This window comes from Pseudopodoces humilis, chromosome 3 (assembly GCF_049639895.1).
Source record: "Pseudopodoces humilis isolate 2021_Gansu_Grassland_sample_001 chromosome 3, ASM4963989v1, whole genome shotgun sequence".
Classification (NCBI taxonomy): Eukaryota; Metazoa; Chordata; class Aves; order Passeriformes; family Paridae; genus Pseudopodoces; species Pseudopodoces humilis.
In genome coordinates this window covers 40,654,396-40,677,176 of record NC_142202.1, presented here as the reverse complement: position 1 = coordinate 40,677,176, position 22,781 = coordinate 40,654,396, and the positions used below count along the sequence as shown (strand labels likewise).

The 22,781-nt window shown below is 38.0% G+C and overlaps 1 protein-coding gene across 5 annotated transcripts in view; it reads right to left on the bottom strand.

The window, feature by feature from the left end:
* Positions 1 to 22,781, bottom strand: part of KIF25 (kinesin family member 25) — a 41,186-nt gene that overhangs the window by 5,825 nt on the left and 12,580 nt on the right. For 3 of the 5 annotated variants that reach the window (XM_088053219.1, XM_014263400.2, XM_088053222.1), the window contains 7 exons: positions 22,133 to 22,221; positions 20,615 to 20,657; positions 16,781 to 16,848; positions 11,739 to 11,813; positions 7,292 to 7,441; positions 6,079 to 6,255; positions 882 to 1,033 (listed from right to left, as the gene is read on the bottom strand). In XM_088053219.1, the coding sequence (XP_087909345.1) occupies positions 882 to 1,033; positions 6,079 to 6,255; positions 7,292 to 7,441; positions 11,739 to 11,813; positions 16,781 to 16,848; positions 20,615 to 20,657; positions 22,133 to 22,221 (754 nt within the window). The remainder of the gene's footprint in view (positions 1 to 881; positions 1,034 to 6,078; positions 6,256 to 7,291; positions 7,442 to 11,738; positions 11,814 to 16,780; positions 16,849 to 20,614; positions 20,658 to 22,132; positions 22,222 to 22,781) is intronic. The other 2 variants (XM_088053220.1, XM_088053221.1) reach the window with 2 other exon arrangements.

The window sequence follows — 22,781 nt, the reverse complement described above, 5'->3', positions numbered from 1 at the left end:
CTTTTGGCAAGGCACATAGGTAAGTGAGGGCACTGTTTGTTCTGCTTTGCTGATACTGTTGGTTTAATTTCTGATAGCAATCTAAGGGAAAAATGTTAAATATTTCCCACTTTCTAAAATTGTATTGTTGTTGCAGAGTATGAAGCAGATGGACCACAGCACTGAAATCAGAGAGCCTAATTAGAACATGAGCAGAAGAAAACAAAGTTACCCCCAAGAGCCCCAAAAGAAAGTTCTTCCTCAACCAATAAACTGGTAAGTCTTGGGGTGGTAGTGAAAAGTAGAAATATCCATGTTGCCATAGTAAATAGGAGAAGTATTTTGTCTTTACATAAGGCCTTTTTTGTCTTTTCATAAGGCCTATTATTAACAGTTCAAAAGATTCTGAATTTAAAGGACATTTTTGCCAGGCAGGGAGTAAATATTTTTAATTCTTTCTCAACCAAAAGCATATGATGTTCCCTAAAATTTATGGTTAGCTTAACCACAAACTTTGTGCGGCATGTAATTATCCATTTTAAGTGATTTAACTACTTTATTTTAGTATCTACCTTATAAAGATCTTTACTATCATATACCTTATGACTAACTAACTTATTCATTAGTTGCCTCATGTAATAACACTTCAACAAATCTGTAAGTCAAAGCATGTCAAGAAAAGCTCTAAGATTTTATGAAACTGAAAGCTCCAGTAGCATTCAAACATGAAAATGGTCTGTTGTTTAAGAAGGAAGGAAGAAGTTAGAAAGATGGAAAAGAACTGAGGGAATGTATCAAACATTGGAAAAAGGAAGAAAAAGCAGTATGAAAACCTCCCAATCCACAGACTGTTTTTCTAAAAACAACTGGCTCCAGATGTATTTTAGTAACATCCTGCTTACCAAAGTTATCTCCAAAGACAACTGTGGTTATGGTCAATGTCACTACCAGATGAGAACGAGAGGAATGAGCATGCACCAGTGTTGGGTGCGTGACTCTCAGCTGTAGGCCTTTGTTGACTAGATGCAAAAATTCAGATGTATTTTCAACAGTCCTAAGAAGTAAAGAAACAGAAAGGATATTTAACTGACTCGCAGGAAAAATCACACAAAAAAGCTGACAACTTGAATGAGAACCTCAGCATTTCCACTTCCTGGCTCTTCTCCTTCTCAAAACTACTCTCAGTTTTGAGCTGCACAAACAACTGTATTACACTTTTTCAGGTGGGATAAAGATGAAAATTCAAGCCAAAAGCTGTGGTGCAGTCCTAAAAGTGCTGCAGAAGTGGCCTGCCAGCCTTGCAGGTCCAGAAGTACTGTAGCTCAGCTCTTGAAGCAACAGACATTTCTATAGCTCCACACTTGGGAAGAAAAGACACAGGTTTAGACATTGCTGGAATCTCTGGTCTTACAGAAGTAGACTTGTCCAATTTATGCTGAGGGAGCTCATTTTCTTAGGTACAGAATTAGGCAAAATCCCCCAAAATTTCTCTGGGCCTCTGGAAGTCATATTTCACATTTGGAATTAAATCCAGAATCCCTGGTACAAAGTCCAGTTCCACTGTTCAATGAGCACAATGTCAGAATAAATAGACATAAATGTCTGTAGACCATTTATCTCAGACTATCTGTTTTCTTTTCCTGTTAAAGGAAGTACTGCAAATATGATCAAGGGCAACAACCTAGCACACATGGTGAAATAAACACAGTGAATGAAATAAACTGGTTAGGTAAAGAAAAAACCCACTACGATTTTCCCTAGGTTTGCAAAGTTTAAAACAAATGAGATAAGAGTGCCTATCCTTTTCTTTCACTGTGTTGCCCTCTTCAATCGTCACTGAAGCTAGAACACCTAAACAGTTGTTTTTTGGGGGGTATAAATTATGACTGCATATCATAATTTAATGGTTAATTAATTAACCATTAATAACTCTCATCGCAGGCCACAGGCTCGGTTCTGCAGCATGGCAGTCAGCAAAAGCAAGCATGTGATAAAAGGCAATGTCTTTATGACTTAGATTTGTCTGATTTCCATAAGAAAGTCACACCTGGCACAAAGTTGTTTTATGCTAAGAGCCATACTTGAACAGTTTAGAGACAGAAGAACAAAAGAAAACAAACTATACTCAATTAAAACAATTTCCTCGAAAAACAAAGCAAGTGCATCTGAAGCACAGAAAAGCATTTGGCCACACCATATCCATAGGCACATAGGAGAAGCAGCCATCTAAGTGCAGTTCCCTGTGCACCCAGGGCTCTATGAGGTAAACAATCACTACAGACTTCCTCTTGAACCAGACATGCCCGCCTCCACTGTGACACCTCTACCTCTGGGCACCCCCTGGGGATGTCTCCTGCTGTTTGACCTGGTGCCAGCAGAGAACCAGTGGCTTTAGTTCCTACAGTCAGAGCCTGACACTGGGGTGATCTGACTATTGCCTCACATCCAAGGGGGCACACATCCTGCCTTCCTCAGCCTTTAACTGCATCTTCCACTGGCTAGTCAGCCAGGACTGGAAGGCCTGACCGGGAAGCAGCCTTGGCTAGGATGCAGCTCCAGGCTGTTGGCTTCTGCAAGCTGTTGCTGTGAGCTGCCAAAGGGTTAGTGCTCCAAGCTGCTGCCCCATCCCTGCATTTGCCAAGGAAGACAGGGCTCAGAGTGTACTGTCAGTGCTGGTCACCTATGGCTGGGAAGCTGCAGCTGGCTTTGAAGACGAGCAACATCTCCAGCCCAGTGTGGCAAGCTTGGCACAGTAGCTCCTCCACAGTACTGACAAAAATAATATTTTAGTATAATCTCTACGACTTCATCGTGTACTATGTGTCGCACGTTCCTGAACCAGATTCCACAAAGAGAAGCCCTGTTGTGGTTACGTTAAAAATTTGATGCTGAAAGTTCTCCAAAGTCAGCCAAGCTATAAAAGAAGAAAGAGACTGAGGTTTTTGTGATTCAGTAAGATGAACATGTTAGCAGGAAAGAGACTACTGTACTTTAGTGGATATATGGAGAAGCCAATAAGACCCAGCAGGCCAATATATTCTAGATGAAATATTATCATAAATGAGGATGTGTTTTTATTCAAAGCACCATCTGTTTACTTTAGATTTTGGGCAGCTGGGTGGCCTCATTCAATGGTTCCTTTACTTTGTTTGGGTTTGTTTTTTCTTATTAACCTTTCTATGTAATTATTAATATAACCTGTTTATGAATTGGACTTTTTTCACTGCTTGCATTGTAATTGAGATACAAGTCCATATTTTTATTTATGTTTGCATTAGAATTTAGTATTAACTGATTGAGATAAGTGGCTTTTAAGAGTTTTAGTTCAAGGCGCCAGGCTCCTTAGCAATAAATTAAAATTTACAGAAATAAACATAGCAGCTATTTTATTAAGTAGAAGGACAAACAAAACCTTATTGCAGCTTCTTTTTTTTTGTTTCTATGGCACAAGTCCCACTGCTTCTCACCTCTCCAAAACCTATGAAAAGAGATGGGTCACCCTAACTATGCAAAGACGCCTTGGGAACAGGCATTTTTCAATAATAAAATTATGCCAGGCCAGCATCTTAGTTACTGAAATAACATAATTAAAAATTACTTGGAGGTTTTGATGAAATAGGGAAAGTCCAGCTCCCAGCATGCCTACACTATGTGCACCCATCTTCACTTTCTAAGTCATATGGCCCCTTTCCTGTCTAGTCAAAGGAAAAAGATTAGCTTCTCCAAGAAAGATTCAGCACACACAGGTTAAGTTCTGCTCCCAGCCTCTTCTGGAGTTTTTCATTCCCTTGACAGCAGAAACTTAACTAGATACTAAAAGTTGTAGTAGAGTCACAGTTGGGGAAATACAAGAATAGAGACAGAGAGAAACCCACTAGTCAGCATAATACAGACAGAAAGGGCAAAAGGATTCATCATTTTAATCTCCAGTCACTTTTCATTCATTCCATGTTTTTATGGAGCATGGAGAGTGCAATCCAGCTTGCAGAATTTCTATGGAAATTGTATTTAACCTCAAAACCAAAGAGCAGGCAAACCCCAGATACAAATGTTAATCCTTCTGAGAATATTGCAGTGCTTATTATTTCATAGAAAGAAAGGAGAGTCCTATAGCTCCCACAGTGAAGAAAACTACTTGACAATTTATCTGGGCTCCCACTTTCCTATGAGCAATTAAATTCCTAGAAAGTACAAATCAATAAATGTGTATCACTAGGTAGAAAAAAGGTATGTTTGCACAATCCTCCAGTACATTCTTGTTTTTTCTGTCAAGGCTTGCTGGGAATAGCATTAAATCCACATAAACAAACTAGTGGTCTGCTTATGTGACTATGTCCCATAGGACAAAATTATCTCCACTGATGGTGCATTTTATTTAATTGGCATGGGATGCATTTCATATCTGACTGCTAATTCCCCTTGGAAAAGTAGAGATTAGACCACGACAATTATTATAGAGAAGCAAAGAAAACCATCATGTTTCTTTAGAAACATAGAAAACACAATGCTGTTCTAAGCATTTCAATAGAGCAAGACATTTCTTTCCACAAATGTTATTTACTCACTTCTTTATGTGACATCTTGATAATGCACATGCTCCCTTCTGGAATCTCTTCTCATGCTGGGTGCCCACAGAGAGATGTCCAGTTTAATTCCACTGAGTACCATCACCTCTGTGGTACCACTAGTAATGTTTTCCTAATTTTATTTTTTTTCTAGCTAATATTGATACTACTAATATAAGGCCCAAAGAAAGGCCACAAAAATGGTGAAAGGCCTAGAGGGGAAGCCACATAAGCAGAAGCTGAGGTCACTTGGTCTATTCAGCCTGGAGAAGAAGAGACTGAGGGGAGACCTCACTGCAGTTACAACTTCTTGTGAAGGGAAGCAGAGGGGCAGGAACCAACCTCTTCTCTGGTGATCTGAGGGAACACCCTGAAGTTTTGTCAGGGGAGGTTTACACTGGACATTAGGAAAAAGTTCTTCACCCAGAGGAGGGCCAGGTACTAGAATGAGATTCTTGGGACTATCCTGTGCAGGGCCGGGATTTGGACTCCATGATCTTATGAGCCCCTTCCCACTCAGGACATTTTATGATACACAACACAGCCATTACTAAAATGAAGCATCGGAAACAGATTCCCTCTTGTGAATAGATGAAATTTTATAAACACATGATTTTTAAGATCTAGTTAGCCAAGGTAAGTTTTTTATATATAACAAGAAAGCACTGTACATTTGCTTCGTATGCCACACTTACGTAATGCCAAGAATCATTCCTGTGAGTACTAGAACAAATCTTTGTAATGCTTAGTAAGTAAAAGAAGGCATTAAAGTAGTATAGCTGTAGCCTTAAGTACCCTAGCTCTCCCTACACTGTCAAGTTGTGTAAATAAGGATCAAACCTGACATACATCAATGCTGGGACATCTTAAAAGTGAATAGTGAGAAGCTTGGCTGCTTCTTAGCTTTTAGTTTGAAGAACCTCGATTTTCAAGACCTACCAGTTCAAATGCCAACATAACAAATCCAGCTTTAACACATCCAGTTATGAAAACAGAACATTAAGCAATATTAAGCAATATTAAGATGGGTATTTGTATTAAAAGATCACTTGAAAGCTTATTCTAATTTTTTGTAACTCCAATGCATAAAGGGAAAGCTAACAAGCTCCAGATGCTTAAATATTTGCAACTGGTACATAAATTTCTATTATAATCTGTAAATTTTATAATTCAGTAAGACTGAATGGAAAAATGCTTTGTGACTAGATTATCCCTTCTTTTTTTACAGCTGACAAGATGCCATAGATCCAGCAACAACAAAATATGCAGCAATCTTCAGGCTTTCTGAGTGGAAGGCACTTAACAAAGGAGTATAATTCAAAGTAATTGTACAATTATTTATGGAAGTATTTTGACATTTGCAGCCAATTGCAGTTTAATAGACTGAGCTAACAGAAACAGAACTGTTCTTTTGCATATGGTAATGACTCATTGTTTAGAAGCAATCTGGTGCCTATAATGCAGTTTTGTGACAGCTCTATGTGGTGTCAACACCAGATCGTGTTTGGATGGTAGGAACAAGCCATGTACTCACTCGTGCGTCAGCAGTGGCACATCGCTCTTCCCTTCTCTGGTTGTGACAACATCACGTTTGATGCCAAACACTTTTCCATAACTGTCTTTGGCCAGAAGATCAAAAATTTCATTATTATACACTTCTACAACAGAAACCTCAACCCAGTAACTTCCTGGTGGCTTTTCTGAAATAAGCCTGGCAAACAAAAAAAATAAAATAAAAAAAATAATAAAAAAAAAAAAAGCTTAAAGATCTATTCTTTAATTTTAATATAATTAGAATCTGATAAAAGTGCTTACTAAGTATCTGTAGCCATGAAATTGCTTCATCCATATACTAATGTTAACTTGAAGAATCAGAATATACAGTTTATTTAAACATGAAGAAGTAAATAGAATTTAATTTTCCAAACAGCTGTGCCAGCTTGTTTTTTCCACTAGCCTCCCACCTTAGAATTTTTTTATACCATTTCTCTGCTGGCAGTTGTTGCACTCAGAGCTCAGAGTATAAAATCTGTTAGAGCGCAAACAATGAACAGAGATGGGAAACTATATCTGTAAGAAGTTATCTGTACACAGCCTCAGAAAATCCATAAATTAATGGCTTCCCTATTCAGGAAAGTATTTACAGCTAAGCAGTTATTCTCATACAAAATTGGTTCTTTGATTTAGCTTATACCCTTGTCCAAAACAAACAGGCTTAGCTGGAAAAACTTCTAATGGCTCTTGTACTATAATATAGCAGCATATCAGTTCAATCCTGTATTAGGTTCAACTAAAATACTCTAAGAATCTTAAAAACAACAACAGAGTGTAGTTTAAAAATTTTACTATCCTTCTTCCTTGGGACTGGGTTCTAATCTGAATCCTCTTCATGTATTCCAGTTGTCAACTTTCACAGTGGAAACTTTTTGGAACTTAATCATCTTTTGGACTCCCACAACTATGGTTGAAACATCTTCAAAAATCTAATTAGAGTCTGAAAGCCACATGGACAGATAACAGACAGTAAAACTGCATAATCTTATTGTCTTAGAAAATTGGATTAAGCAGGAGAGAGACTAAAAATCTATATAAAACCTCAAATATCAAATGGTGGGCAGAGAAGCTGTAAATATTAACCATTGTGAAGCTGAAATTTGTAACAATAAATACATTACAATCATTATTTCATCCTTTCTATACAGTTTAAAGTGACTGCCACTGACAGCAAGCCTTTACTTAGTTTTTACCTGAACACTTCTTGGGTAGCTCGAGGAATAATTCCAAGTTCTGATTCCTCTTCTATGGAGAATGCTAAGTTCTCCTCTAACTGTGGTCCCAACATTGTGTATGTCTTCCCACTTCCAGTTTGTCCATAAGCCATGATACACACATTGTACCTGAAAAATAGAAGTGCTACAATTTATTTTACCATTACCAAATGTGTCTGTTAGGTGGCAGGTCAAACTTCAAACAATTTGGAAACACAAACTTAAACAAGAAAATAAAAACACTGCCCCCAGTTTCTTTCTGCAGTTCTCAAAGTCTGACAGTAATTGCTGTTCATAACATCACCTAAACAAATTTTATTTTTTAAGCAGAGTTGAAGGGATGCTTTTTAGTAGAAGTTTAAAGGATCCTTAGAGTGGAATGATTGATGCTGTTAGACCTCCTTGCCTGCCCAACTTTCAGCTTTTGCACTACCAAGCTGCTTTTTAATCAGCCCTTAACCACTGCAATTTACAGTACAGCACATTAAAGTAAACCATTTTGGAGCTTGATTTGTGTTACAGTGCTGCAAACCACTGCACTTGTAATCCTAATAGCTGGGAAGTCTTCATCTCTCATAGGCTTTTTCAGGCAGGCTCATCAGTCATAACCCTCAGAGAAGACAGCCCTAAGAACAGGAGGCACAAATTTTGAACCAAGAGCACCAGTTCAGAATGAGCATGCACACAAGGACTACTCTGGAACAAAGGTGGCAGGAACCACTCTGATAAGGACAAGTAGAAAATGAAAATGTACAATATCAGTGCAGAGGAACAGACACCTATGAAACATCATCTTCTGAAGTAGACAAGTAAATATGTCTAATGAACAGAACTCTGAAAATGCCTCTTGGCTGCAGTGAACATAGTAATAAAAGAAGAATTGTTCATAGCTGTGAGCACTGTTGTGGATTCTGTGACACAGGAATCTGAGTTGAGATGAACGAATCCTATCTAGAAACTGCGTTACTAACACAATCAGATCAAAGTCAACATCTTAAGCAAAATAAGTGGCTGGATACAGATGCATTCAGCCACAGTAGTGCTTTGTATGGAGGACTAACGCTGTGCTGTGCAGCTGAAGTTTTGCCGTCCTTGGCTGTGCCTGTTCTGCTGCCTCTGCCAGCAACTTGATGTTGATCACAGTACTGTGCCAGTCAAACCTTGGAGGACATGCAGTTATGCTGACAGGACTGCTCTCTCCCTGGACTATCTCATTTGTTCAGAGATATGACATTAGCAGAATCTTCATACACAAGAAGTGCTTCACAGTTTGCAGAAACTTCTGCTCTACTAGAGAGTTGCAGGAATGGGCTTGCTTCTGTTCTGCCAGGGAATAAAATTTCACCGCCTAAGCTACCTCCTCTGTGGGCAGACCTGAAACGGCTGCTTTTGATTATCTGATGCTTTTCCTCATATCAAGCACATGCCAGCATATTTCAATGAACACCCCTCATCTAATTGTTTTAAATGTACGGTTTCAAGTAATGAAATACTTATATGCATATTAAACATGCCTAGAAGCAATTATTTCAGGAGGATTATTTTGAAAGCTTTCACTTGTTAGAAAGAAATGTGGGCTGATAAGCCACACAGAAAATACCTGAGCACCCTTTCTGGGAATGTGAAGTCAAAGTTGCAGTCAATGAATCTATAGTATGGTCCCTCCAGATTTTAGCATGCACTGCAGAGTATAAAATAGAGTATAAAATACGAGTATAAAATAGACTATGAATCTAGTCATAGATTTGATGAAGTAAGGAGATGAGATAACTGTAACTGAAAACAAAGAGCACTACAGTAAAATTAAATGTGATAGCAATTAGGACTGTAAATCTGAAATGAGGGATTTCTTGAAGTATTCACTGCTGACAAAACTCAGTAGAAAAGTTCCTGCTAATTTTGGTAGTTTTTACCTAGACTAACAATGAGTTATTTTCACAGTTCCACCCCTCATACACACTGCCTGGCCAGCCTGTACCTTATTGAGACTTCTAGCCCTATTTCAAAATTAAACAGATCTTTGGAACCAAAGAGGGAGCCAGATGTTTTTTCTTAGGAAAAACAGAATTAGTCTTCTTAGAAGTCTCTCCTAAAGGACATTCCTGTAGTACAGCTATTTAAATTTTCCATAATTGCTGCTGGTTGTAAGACAGTAAACATCATGGACAAAGTAGTTCTGACAAGATAAAGATGATATGATTAGAAGTTAAGTAGGCAGAGGATTTTAACATTGAAGACAGAGGTTCAATCTGGGTATCAATCAATGGTAACTTCTCTGCCAAAGCCAAAACAGTTTTCAGTCAGTCCAACTGAGCTAAAACTGGCCACAGCAGTATCATATCTAAGTAGGTACAGAAGATAATAAATTGTTGGGGTATCAAGAGGAGAAGCAGTACAATACTTTATCTATATTATAATAGTTATTCAATATAGTTTATTTAATTGGTGTTCTAGCTCCAGCATAAAGCTTTCAAATAGAGAAGTCTGAAGATTTTGGACTATGATTCACCTATGTGCCCTGATATTTTTCCTTCTCCACTTTATTATTATATATAACAGTTATATTCTTTTTTAGAAAAGTTCTTATTGTCAAGCTAAAATACCAACAGTTTTGTAGCATTTCTCTCCTGACAATAGCGTGGGTGTTCACTCTAGCAAAGTTACCCCTAGCAGAGAACACTGTTAAAGGAAATGAGAGGAGGAGAAATTAATTCTCTAAAATAAACAAACAAGTTGGATTCTTCAACACTGTAAAGAAAACTTATCTTACTCCCTTGTTGGCCCTATATGGCTCATGGTAAACTTTGAAGCCTGCTATATTTTGTCTGGTTTACATATGGAGCACTCTTTTCTTCCTGTATATTTGTACTGAAAAATGAAACAATTCATTAAGAAAGAAAAACATAGAAAAAAGGAAAAGAAGAGAACACTCCCTTCTACTCAAGCTAAAAGTTGTTACAGACCACTTTGGAACCCAGACTAAAAAAATCAGGAGCAGCAAAGGGGTTCAAGGTTCAGACTAGGTATGTCTGTTTCCCATTTACAGTGGAAAGGCTGCTGTGCTCATATGCACAGACTCGCCTTTCCTGAGAATCTGCTTCTGTTTAAATAGCACTTCTTGGAGAACAAGACAGGTCTTTTTTTTTTCAGTAACAGAACATTTCCTAACTGAATACAAAAATCTTAGCTTTTAGGACACATAAAAATTAGTAAGTGGGAAGTACAGCAGATCAAGGTACAGATCAGATACATCTGAAGACAAGGGATGTGTTGAACCAAGGCAAAACTATGATCGTTGCAAAAGGAAAAGTAGAGAGAGAAGGCTATAGTTTTAAGACTTCTTTAAGCTCCTGCAACCTAGTGGTCCCCTAGGTTGATCAGCTAAAGAAATGTGGTTACTCATCACTGGTAAACAAGAATAAATGCAATCTATGCCTTCCCTCAGCCAAAGAGCCCTTGGAGGCCTCTCTAAGACATATGGAATTACCAGTATTCACAGTATCTTTAGATACCTCTTCTAGGATGCTTTTAAGAAAAGGAACCTTGCAAACTTCAGTGTGCAGGCTACTGGGAACAAGGATTGCCACTGTTCAACTATGGCACTGTGAATGGAAAGGGACTGTTTTTTCCTTTAAAGGGAGTAAAACGTCCATGACAACCCTACCATATAATTAAGTGGTATTGGAACAGGGATGAAAAACAAGCAGAAAGGAAGTTATGTATAAAACTCAGTTCAAGCTTCAAGGATTGTAACAATATGCACATCAAAGCTTCTTTGCAAGAGTAGCTTAAGTTGGCTCAGTACTTATGAAAAATCACACTTTATGAGCTTCAGTAGCTAGAAGTAATTTCATGTGTTTTTTAGTGCTTATTACTGATCAGTTTTGTATTCAAACCAGAATTCTGTTTTACTTCAGTGCCTGAAGGAGCAGTAGAATGACTGAGAATGCTCAGTTCTGGTTCAACCAGGAATCAATCACCCCATCTCCTATGGCCTGTGCTGGACAAAAAACCAGAACAGAGAGTGGCCCTGGCAGGCTTTTTTGTACACAGTTAACACACTGTTGGAAAAAATGTATCTTACAATGTCTGCAACTGGACAAGTTTTAAAACGTAACCTAAAGAACACAAAGCAAAAAGACATCTTCCATTAGAAGCATCAGTTTGATAGAAGCAGATCAGAGGAAAGAAGTGGGTTTTTTTATTTTTATGAATTTGTCGGTTCTGCTAAATTTTGTAAACTGCATTTTCACTGTTTATAAAGGGGAACGACATTCACTTGGTGCTGAGTAGAAAGGAAACAGGAAAATGGAACTGCAAAGCCATAAAATTTGACTAGATCATCATTATTAAGTTTTTTTTTTTAAATTGAGTAATCAATGGATTACTGTGCTTTAGCTTTCTTTCTGCAACCTTTTAGCCTTACCCATCCAGGAGAGATGTTAGCAGAGGGGCCACATCTGCAAATACTGCATCTTGAGACTCCAAATCATTGTAAACTCTGAGGAACAAAGTGCAATGATTAACCAAAGAAGAAATATAAATGCTGTCACAAGAACACAGACTATAGAAACTGTAGGCCAGTGACAAAATCTGGGACCTGCTGACATTTGTGTGTCAGAGAATTGAAAATTAGAACTCTAAAGCTCTCTCACACATTTTGGGAGCAGCTGTTGTGTGTTTTGAGGAGAACACATAGGTGCACCCTTGTGGATTTCTGAGTTCATCCTAAACCTCCTGCCTGACCCTCTGGCACACAGAGTCTTTTTTTAGGCTGTACTGGATCCCTGTAACTTCCCACCTACTAGAATGTCAAATAGCCCTGCTGCCTGGACTTCCTGTGTGTCACATTTTGGAAGACATGGTCAGGTTGTACTACCCCTTAGATGTGGGTAAAGTTTGGGGGAGAAAAAAAAAAAGAGGTACAGAGACTGCAAACTTGCTGAGGACTTGTCTCAGAAGACTCAGTGGCACAGCAGAAATTAGAATGCTCCTGAAGGTCATGTTTAAGCATTATCTTTGTGAGCAATATCAGTCAAGGTATTTCCATCCCCAACCCTGATGAGCTACCTACTCTGAAATCAACACTTCTAACTCAAGAGAAGACTTTCTTTTACATAATGATGTGGAGTACAGACCTTTTTAAACAGAGCAGAAGACAATTAAATTGCATGAGTTATTCCACCTCTTAGAAAAGAAAAATGACAGTTCAGTACTTGGGCCGATACAATGATGCCTAAAACAATTCTATATGTTTCTTGAATGTGAGGAGAAAAAAATCCCCAACAGTTACCTTCAAATAAATCTTTACTCCAACCCTTTCAGGTTTGTACAACATAAAATCAAAACCTGAAAACAGGAAATCATCAAAGAGAGGAAATTCTGATCATAAAAACATGGATATCCTAATTCATTAATTTCTTCTGTAGCACACCAAAAATGTGTCTTCCCCAAGATTACAGCCTTCAGCATCCATTGTCTATACAAGATGAACAGAATCTAAAACATGAATGTCATTACCCACAGTTAAATATTTGAGGTATGAATGTTTATCTTTTTTTAAAATTTCCTTTTCTGGTATATTTCTGTGGGGTGTTTTTGTTGTTGTTTGTTTTGTTGTTTTTTTTGGTCTAGCTCTGTTTTCCAATAGGTGATATATGCTCTTTATAGCTCACAGCAAAATGACTAATTAGGAATTAGAAATTTTGGTAGCAACAAACATTACAAAGTGAAGTCACTTCTCTGTGTATAGAGTACACTTCACTTAACAATATCCTACAGATTGTACAGGATACTACATGGTTAACTGAAAAAAGACAAAGCATGCTCTTCAGCATTTACTCAAGCCTCTTTGTATACCTGACCATGATCTGTCTGGTACAGTCTATAGACTACACAAAAAGAGTTTTTGTATTCATGCTCTCCATAAATAAGATTATACAGAGGGATCACTGATAAACAGACGCAGAACTGGAGCCAATGCACTGGACTCAGCATTTTTCCTGACAACACCCAGAGGAGGGAGCAAGAAACAATATGGTGGCCAGAGACACAATAATTCATCTCTGTGCTTTATCCAAATCCTTAAAAGCTCTATACTGGCCTCAAAACTGAAATATGAGTTGAATCTCTGTTTCAAAAAAAATATTATTAGAATCAGCATTCAGTTTCTTTCTGTATCTTGCTAAATTCTTGGCCCAGAGCAACATCCTGTGGCAATGTGTTCCACAGACTAATTGTAAGCTGCATGAAAATGTACCCTTTTTCATCAGGAAAGGAGCACTTGTCTGGCTTGATAGTCAAATACTGCTTGTATTGCCATTCCACTGATGTGCCATCATAGTGCACTGAGAAACCAACAAACATGCAGCGATGTGGCACAGTTCAGACTGGGAGGACACAGGCACTGAATACTCTGTCCCTGCTTTGGATGCACATGAGCATATGCTTCAGTAAACTTTACACATCCAAACTGCGAGGTCAATATAAAGGAGCAAAACCACTTCCAAACACTTTTCTCTGCTTCATCTATCATCTGCAATTGATGAAATATTCATTAGCAACCAGTTCTCCATCTTAACTAACTAGGTCTCTAACTCAGTATGTGCAGAAATATTTTTTCTTTGCACATCAAAGCATCTCAGAACTACTACACAAATTTAAAAAAATAAAAAAAAAACAACTAAGAAAGGCATTTTAAGGATTAATGCATTCACAGTTGATGAATTTTTGTTGTCTGAGAAAGCAAACACATTGCTACTAGCCACAACCCAGGCTAGAATCAATCAGTCTTAGCAGTTCATTAAGTAGAATCACAGAATCAATTAGCTTCGAAAAGGCCTCCAAGGCCATCATGTCCAACCTTTGACTGAACTGCCACCTTGCCAACCAACCCATAGCAGTAGGTATCACATCCAGTCTTTCCTTGAACGCTTCCAGGGATGGTGACTCCACCACCTCCCTGAGCAGCCTGCTAAAGCACTCTTTCTGTGAAGAAAATCTTCCTGATGTCCAACCTGAACACAGGCTGGACACACACCTAAGCCCTAGTGCAGCCTGAGGCCATTTCTTCCAAGTACAGCCACAGCTGAGGTCCGTACAGCTGTGTCAGGGTCAGGCTCCAGTAGCTGATCCGAGGAAAGGCATGTGATTCCATGTTACAGTAACTACTCAAATATTTACTCAACTTCCTAAAGGGGTTTTACTGGCACTACTTAGCTCCTGTGGCTCAAATGCTATCCATACTGAAATAAAGTGGTTTAAAGTAGTCTTGAACTAGTTTATGCTACACTGTAACCACAGCCTTGGCTGAAGCATGGACACCCACTTCATTAGCTATCTGAAACTATGAAAGATGCTGCAAATCCAAAGAATCTCTTTCTAAAACCCCATGTATTTTTACCAGAATGATAGACTTGCCCCTGTGTACTGATTAATGTGAATTTCACATTGAAAATTTTGAGCTTCCTTTTTATTTTGCTAACTGATTTGCCAATAAAATTATAAAAGCATAACATGTTGAAAGCTGGAATTTTCTTCCTGAGTTGAAATCAAATATTTTGACATTTATTAGTTCCATAAAACATTGCTAAAAAAATAAACATTTTAGAGTTCATATGAAACATATGCTTTTCTGTTTATATAAAAATAGCTGCACTGGGACACTAAAAAAACATTCCTGGAGAACTGCATTCTTTGGGGGATTTACATTTTTTAACCCTTTTCCTGATTACCAGGATCTATACCACATTTCCAGAATCACAGCACCTCTGGAGTCCTGTGTCAATACCATTAACTGTGCTGCTCCACAGAGTTGAATTCCAGCATTATTCTGTGTTTACTTCACCTGGTATGGCTGGGTTAGGTACAACTGAAGAGTGAAAGGAATTACTTTGAGTAGCTTAGCAACATGTGAGGGGGCCTTGTACCTTAAGAGATCTTATATGCCTTGAATCCAAGAAGTCCTATAATCTGTGGGATCAGTAAAGCTTCCTCAGGATCTGCATTATCTCAGGGCTTTTCAGGTGGCTGGTGGTGTAGGCTTGGTGACCTACATGACAGCAGTCCTCACTATCCTGTGAGTAGAAAACTGAAGCATTTTGAGGAACGCATTGAGGAAAGGGTGAACAACTAATAATGTTTAGCAAACCTACAGGAATTTTGGCTGAACAGGCTCAGACACTAAGTTTAAACCAGGACAGATAATTCATGCTGGGTACATCTGACTTTAAATCAAGTTTTGCCTTCAAGCAAGGAAGCATGAAATTGTTCTGTATTCTGTTTCCAGAGGGTTTTGCATCATGGTTCCTGAGTCATTGCAATATTTAGATGCAAAGTTTGCATTAGAAAGAGGAATTAGGTTAAAAATTTGTATTTCCTCATTTAAAGAGTTCTCACTGTATTATTTAACTCCTCAATCCTGTTTTCAGAGGTCCAGGTCAGCACCATTTCGAGAGAACAGAAGGCATCCTTCAGCCTAACTCCCAGCAGTTTTCTGTCTCACTGGCAGTGACTCTGGTGTCTCATTAAAGCCCTTATCACAAATGGTGCATTCAAAATCCAATCCATCTCTGTGGATTTTTGAGCATCTAATACGGAAAGTAGTTGCACTGTAGCCTTTCCCTTGGGGAGCACTGATTCCCATGCCACTGCTCTGCCTTGCTGTCTCTGGTCAGGCTGTTCAAACATCAACTCATACAAGTGCTCAGTCCAGTTTCCGACAAAGTCATGCCCTATGTCTAATGCTGAAATCTTGCAATCCGCCTCAGTTCATAGAACCATTGAATTGTCTGGGTTTTAAGGAACCTTTAAAGGTCACCAAGTCCAATCCCCCTACAATGAGCAGGGACATCAACTAGATCAGGTTGCTCAGAGTCCCATATCACCTGACCTCTGATGTTTCCAGGAATCTGATATCTAGTCTCTCTCTGGGAAACCTATTCCAGCATTTCACTGCATTCATTGTGAAAATATTCTTGCTTATACCGAGTCTCAAGTGACCCTCTTTTAGTTTAAAACCATTTAAAACTTGTTCCTATTGCAACAGGCCCTACTAAAAAGTTTGGCCCCATTTTCTTATGAGCTCCCTTTAGGTACTGGAAGGCAAACAACACTTCCTTACTTTTAAAACATTCTGCTACCTTGCAACATTGCAAGGATCAGGACAGCTACTCAGATTATGAAAAGAGTCAAGTAAGTTTCTGTACAGGTTTCAAGCTTAGCTGTATCAGTAGTCTTTACCGAGAGGGAATACAGTTGTCTATTCCGTGAAATGCATTTTTCTGTCCTGGGAAGAATAAAATTATCACATTAAATAAACCCCAAGAGTTTTTCCTTCTGCCTCCTCTGCTCAAAAAACCTTCCCAAAAAGAGCATTACCCTCTAGCTAATGCCTACTAAAAAATTAATCTTCACTACACAAATCTTCCAGCAATTCAGATTTCCAGAATGCTACACAGGACTACCCACCTGTCAAACTGGAAAGTCTTGTTTACTGAGGCATGACCAGGACGACTACACTTGACAAGGACGGTTTCCTAAAAGAAGAAAGCAAATTATCTGTAGTTAATATCACAGGCACACACAAAACCAAATGTGCATCAATCCTAATCAGATATCAGGTGACAGCTTTAAGGATCATGAAGTCCAAGGCCCTTCTCCAGCAGCCAGTTCATGAGGCTTTAGAGCACATATAATGCAGTGAAGTTACAAAACTGTAAGAAAGGCTCTCAAAACCCATTCAGATTATTAAACAACAACCAACACAAAACGTGCACTTAAGTTCAAGAGAAAGATCCAAACCCTTACCTGAACTTTTTATTGGACCTAGAAAGTCACAGCCAAGTAAATGCAAGCTCCCCAACTGCCACTACAGGCACAAAAAAAATTGCAAAACAGAGCTCTTTGTTCATTGTTGGGCAAATTTTCACAGTGCCTTTACAGATTGATTTCATAGATAGCTCTATCTAGAACTAAGCACAAGATGCACATTTTATTAAATAACATTCTAGTCCACAACTAAGAGACAGAGCTGCACTACAACAATCTGTAGAATTCCATGAGTTTTTAGTGGAATCCACTTTCCAGATGAGTTATACAGTAACTTTTTAAGTCTGGCAAATATGTAAGCAGCTTCTTAAACTATTACCAGAGTACAATCACAGCAGTCTGATGTGGCTTAGCTAGTAAATTCTGTGCTCTTCTGCTCGTCATGGCAAATGTTCCTTAATTGCTGAGAAAAGCAAAGAAAAAAGATATGGGGGCTTACAACAACTTGGGTGGAAGCTCTCCAGCACACAAAATATTTCATCAAATTCAAGGAGATTTTATAGCTTACTAACCTGTGGTTACATTACTGCATTTGATGGGAGTGCTGAAATTCCTAATGTGCTTCAGACAAGTAGGTTGGAGTGCTGAACTAGTGGCCTTCAAATAAGTATTGCCACAGACTGAAGTTACAAAGAGCTGAGCAAATAACAGTCACATAACAGTATGTCCAGCATGTAAAAGGCTAATAAAAATCACATTTGTCCTTTGAGTTTATGAGTATTTCTACCTCTATGGAGAAGAGAAATGTGTAATTATCAAACTAATAATGACAAATGATTATGAATGAGCTATGTTACCCACCCCAGGACTGGCAAATTTAGCTGAGTGCAGATGTCAGTACAGCACTGCTACAAAATGGCCTGACACTAAAATTCTAATAGGATCAGTAACCAACAGGACCCTGGGGAAGGAAAAAGGGAAAAAACTGAAAAATACAGAGAATGACAGAATACATTTCTGATTTGGATACCAAATTTACTTGCAGACCAGCTTTCTCTAAGTGAAAGTGAGAAATAAGAGAAAAAAACCTCTATTTGCATAACACAGAAACAAAGGAATTGACTGTTAATAGGCAGAAGTTTCATATGAGCATTTGTAATGACCACATCCAGTCAGGTTTTGAAGATCTCTCAAGATGGAGATCCAGACCCTCTCTGGGCAGCCTGTGCCAGTGTTTGACTACCCTCACAGCTTCTTCTCATGTTTAGGCTGAATTTCCTGTATTTCAGATTGCACTCATTCCCCCTAGGGCTGTCACCACCAGAAAGAGTCCGTGCATTCAGGACCTCCTCATCCGCTCATTTCCTCAGGTAGTGACAATACCAGCACTGTTCAGTTTCCTAATCTGTGTGGAGCTGTTCAACCTGACGTGTGGTGTATACTCACTCTCCACAGTTATTGCACAGCAAGCTTCAGACAGTTGTTAATGTTATGTTGAGAAGCTGAGCATACACAAGACAGCAAAAAGAAAACTTCAAAAATCTTCAACTCAAAAACTGAAATGCAATACTATTCTGTACATCTAGTAAAATCTTAAGGCTTTTTTAGACTTAAAATCAGAATATTTCTCTAGACAGGATAAACAATATGTTGGAAAAGACCATATGTCTTAAGAATGATATGAATTTCTAAACAAATAAACAAAACAAAACAAAAAAAACCCCACTCACTAAATGTAAGTCATGTAGCCTCCATGGATCTGGTTCTCAAATGTGGCTCTGCTTTCTAACACAATCATGGCAAATAACTTCCTGGTTATGCTACACACAAAAGTATTTTCAGGAAAAAAATCTGGAGAGACAGTCATGACCTAAAAAGCAAAACTAATAAACTCAACATCTCTACCACTTACAGTGTTCCTTCACCTTGATCTAAAATTTCCTTTAAATCATTGTCTGGGAAATGGTTAACTTGTTTCCAGAAATACAATAATTGACTGTGTCACAACTAAAAGCTCAATAACAAGTCAAGCCTGATATTTTAATCTGAAAATTGCACATTTATCCGAACCACAAGCATAACAGCTTCAGTTGTTAACCGCAAAGCTAACAGGCAATAAACATTGTTTTCCTTCACTTTTGTAAGATTCGTCTAAATCGACTGCTTTTTGTAAGAAGGATTCTTGCAACGTTTTTTTTTCTTCTTAAAGATAAATTCAGGTTAAGAAACTAACAAAAAGACTTCAGGTGTTTGATCAAAACTGGGAAGTATTTTAACTAAATAAATGTCAAGGCAAACCAATAAAACATTTGAAGTCTATGTTATGTTTTCCAAAACAGTATTTTGCAAATTTCATTTCTCAATCAAGCCCATGCTTATATTTATATTCCTGAAATATTTCATAAGATTAACATATTAAAGGTCACTCTTTCATACAAACTAAAACTCATAAATTGGCAAGTAAGTAAGCAGATACTGCCTTGCTGGTATAACATATCAATAGTGTAATAAATCAGATATCTATATGAAATAATCTAAAACCTAAACATTGCCTAACTTCCTCCTTATGCAATAAAATTTAATGGGTCAGAAATGGCTGCAATATTTTATAGTACAATAAATGTGCCAGGATATCCAGAATCCTATGTCTACCATTACAGATCCCTGTTTTTTATCTCCTGACATATTCACTCTGTCTTCATCTCTTTATGAGCTCCATTAGTTCCCTAGTGGCACACATATAGACATAGATATGGATGTATATATAATTATCCATATAATGCAAGAGAGATCTGCCTAATGAAACTATAATTTGGGAGATTTAAATGCATAACATACTGTAGGTCACTTCAGCATTATTTTATGCACTACACTATAAAAGAAAATTTGGCTCATCACCATGTAAGTAACAGTGAGCAGCCAAGTAAGAACCATGGCAGCTATGAAATTAAAACCCAAGTTGATACTTTGACCTTAGCTCACACTGCTGCACCTTTTAAAATTTTATATCTTGGTAAATGGCCTCAATTAATGCTGGAATGTCATTTGGATTTGCAACCTCAATGACCATTCTTCCTCCAATGGATCTAAGCCAGAATACTTTAATATGCTTGACTGCAGCACCACATAGGCTGCTGTGGCTCATGAGGTATCAGATTTCTGTCCTAATGCATTAGCTGTGTTGCAATAGTAAAATTTGAAAAAGGTCTGACATATTTTTAGAAATAGCTACAGCACATACAAGTGGCTCAAAGGGACTGACAGCAGGAAGTCAGCAGCAGTTTGACTGTTGCAAATATTCAACCTCCAGTCAGAGGACAGCTGCCCCAGCAGAATCTCCAAGCTATTACCTCTACAAAGAGTCAGGATGAAAATGGCACAAACCACCTGCTATTGCACCCATGAGCAATCAAATCTGAGTACCAGATGAGCCTGTTGTTTTGGTTTTTTTCAAACTCATGATTCTCCTGCCCCTCTTGTTTCCTCTTCTAGTATCAATGAATGTGCTGTTGAATTCCACCATCAAATACTCACATCATCAGCTGCATATGCCGCTTTTTCTGAAAAGTTTCTTTGCCTGTAAGGGAAGAAAAAAACATCAATAGGGGAAAAAGAGGCACCTTTCAAACCGTAAGTGTTCCACTTTGTTTGAAGTGTCTGTTAACTGCACACTGTCTGAATAGTACCTTTCAGAATTGCCACTATTATTGTACCCTATGTACACACTAACACTGCAGTTCATTTTGAATAAAGAACAAATTAAAGTGCAATCAAGCAAAATAATCTGCTTTTAGAAAAGACATTTAGAACAAACCAAATTAAGATGAATGCACATGCAAGCCATTCTATTATTTTGAGATTGTTGAATGAGCTCATAACAAGAGGCTTTCACTTTAGAAAATTAAAGTGAAAATCACCTTCCTTTCAGGTATTTGTCCTGATTTTGAATCCATGATTAGTCCAAACACTGACTGGGATAACTGAAGGGTATAAATCTATTTACGTGTGCAAGTTTTTGGAGAATCAATCCATAGTTTTACAGACAGTTTTATTTAAATTATTTTTTTGATCCATTAAGAAAAGTTACCCTTGACAATTGTTTGTTTGGCCCAGTCCATCCTGTTTTACACTGCAAGTCAGTACCTGATTGTTCTATTTCATACTGCAACAAAAAAGTGAGTGGGTTCCTTCCCAGGTATACCAAGCACAGGTTAATGCAAGTTTCAACTCCTGGCTTCTGAAATATCTTGTCTGTTATTTTTGACACTGTTTTAATTAAAACAATCCTTTTTTATGTAAGATTTGCCAAAAATTCATAAACATTAAAACACTGAATGTACTCTTTTAGAATTACCAGGCAGTAAAAAAAAAGCCCCAAATCAGCTATTTAGTGATAAAGGTAATGATAACGTTACCAGTTTCTAGCCACCCACCTAGTTTTCCCCTTCTTTCTTTCTTTGTATACATTTCAATCTCTACTTTCTTTCATGTTAGTCATCTATGGAGAATTCAGCCTGTTAAGCAGATACTTGCATCTAATCCCTCTTCTCCTTTTGGATCTTGGAATGTTTTGACACATCAGTTACAGTAAACATTTTATAAATTAGGGATGCAGAGCCAAATTAGACTGAAATGGAATCACCAATGTTTGTGGTGACAGCCACTGTGTTCTATAGCATTACAAAACAATTGTAATGCTGAGTGTTTCTCTACCCACGACTTTTGGCAGCTCTCACATTACTGCATCCCAGAATTTGTATAGGATAGTGAATACACTCTAAACTGATTGCAGCTGTGTTACTTCTGCCAAGCCAAGGATAATCCTGGCTTGGCAGAACAACTATGGCTTTCTATTGAGATGGGCATACTTTTAGGCAGGGGGATGAATGGCTAGAGCCAATTTAGCAGGAGAATGAAAACAGCAATTGTCTCCCTACATACATAAAACCAGAAAAATCAAGGACAAAGTTGTTCTCACATAAACATAACTAATGTATTCTCTGTATTTGAATTATGAGTCAGATAGGATCTAACACAACCAGAAGAGATTACCTGTCTTGTGATAGCGAATGTCCAGCAGCATCATCAAAAGGTAGCAACGGTCGAATCCTGCAATGGACTCTGATATTTCCTCTCAGTTCCTGGGATAAGAATATTAATCTGTATTTAACACAAGTTACTGGAGAGGATAAATACACTGAAATTGTCAAACAGATATGAACATCTTTAAGAAAGCCAGTGTTTACCACATCATAGACCTAGACTCTGGGGAGAAAAATATAATCAATATAATTTGTATTAGTAAGGTAGGAGAAAGTACTTGAGGAAGTATGAGCTCTTCAGAGCACTGGCACTGTATATCCCTCTCCACCTCACATAGACAAAAAAAAAACCCTCTGAGCCATTTTTCCCTTCCCTTCTTTTTTTTCCTTCCTCCTTACTTGAGCTTTTGCAGCTCAATAATACCTGTACTAACTCAACAGACAACATTATACACTCCATTTCTCTTCCACCAGTCCCGAGGAAGATGTGGAATATAAAATATGTTGTATATTTTCCTCTCTACTGTGTTCCTACATGATTAAAAAGCCAGTACCTGATTTTTCACTCTAGACCATTTTAGACTTATCTCTTCCATTTTGTTAGCGATCAGTTCTCATTTTTTATGACCGAACATAGCTTGCCTGTGAGGACTATTGAC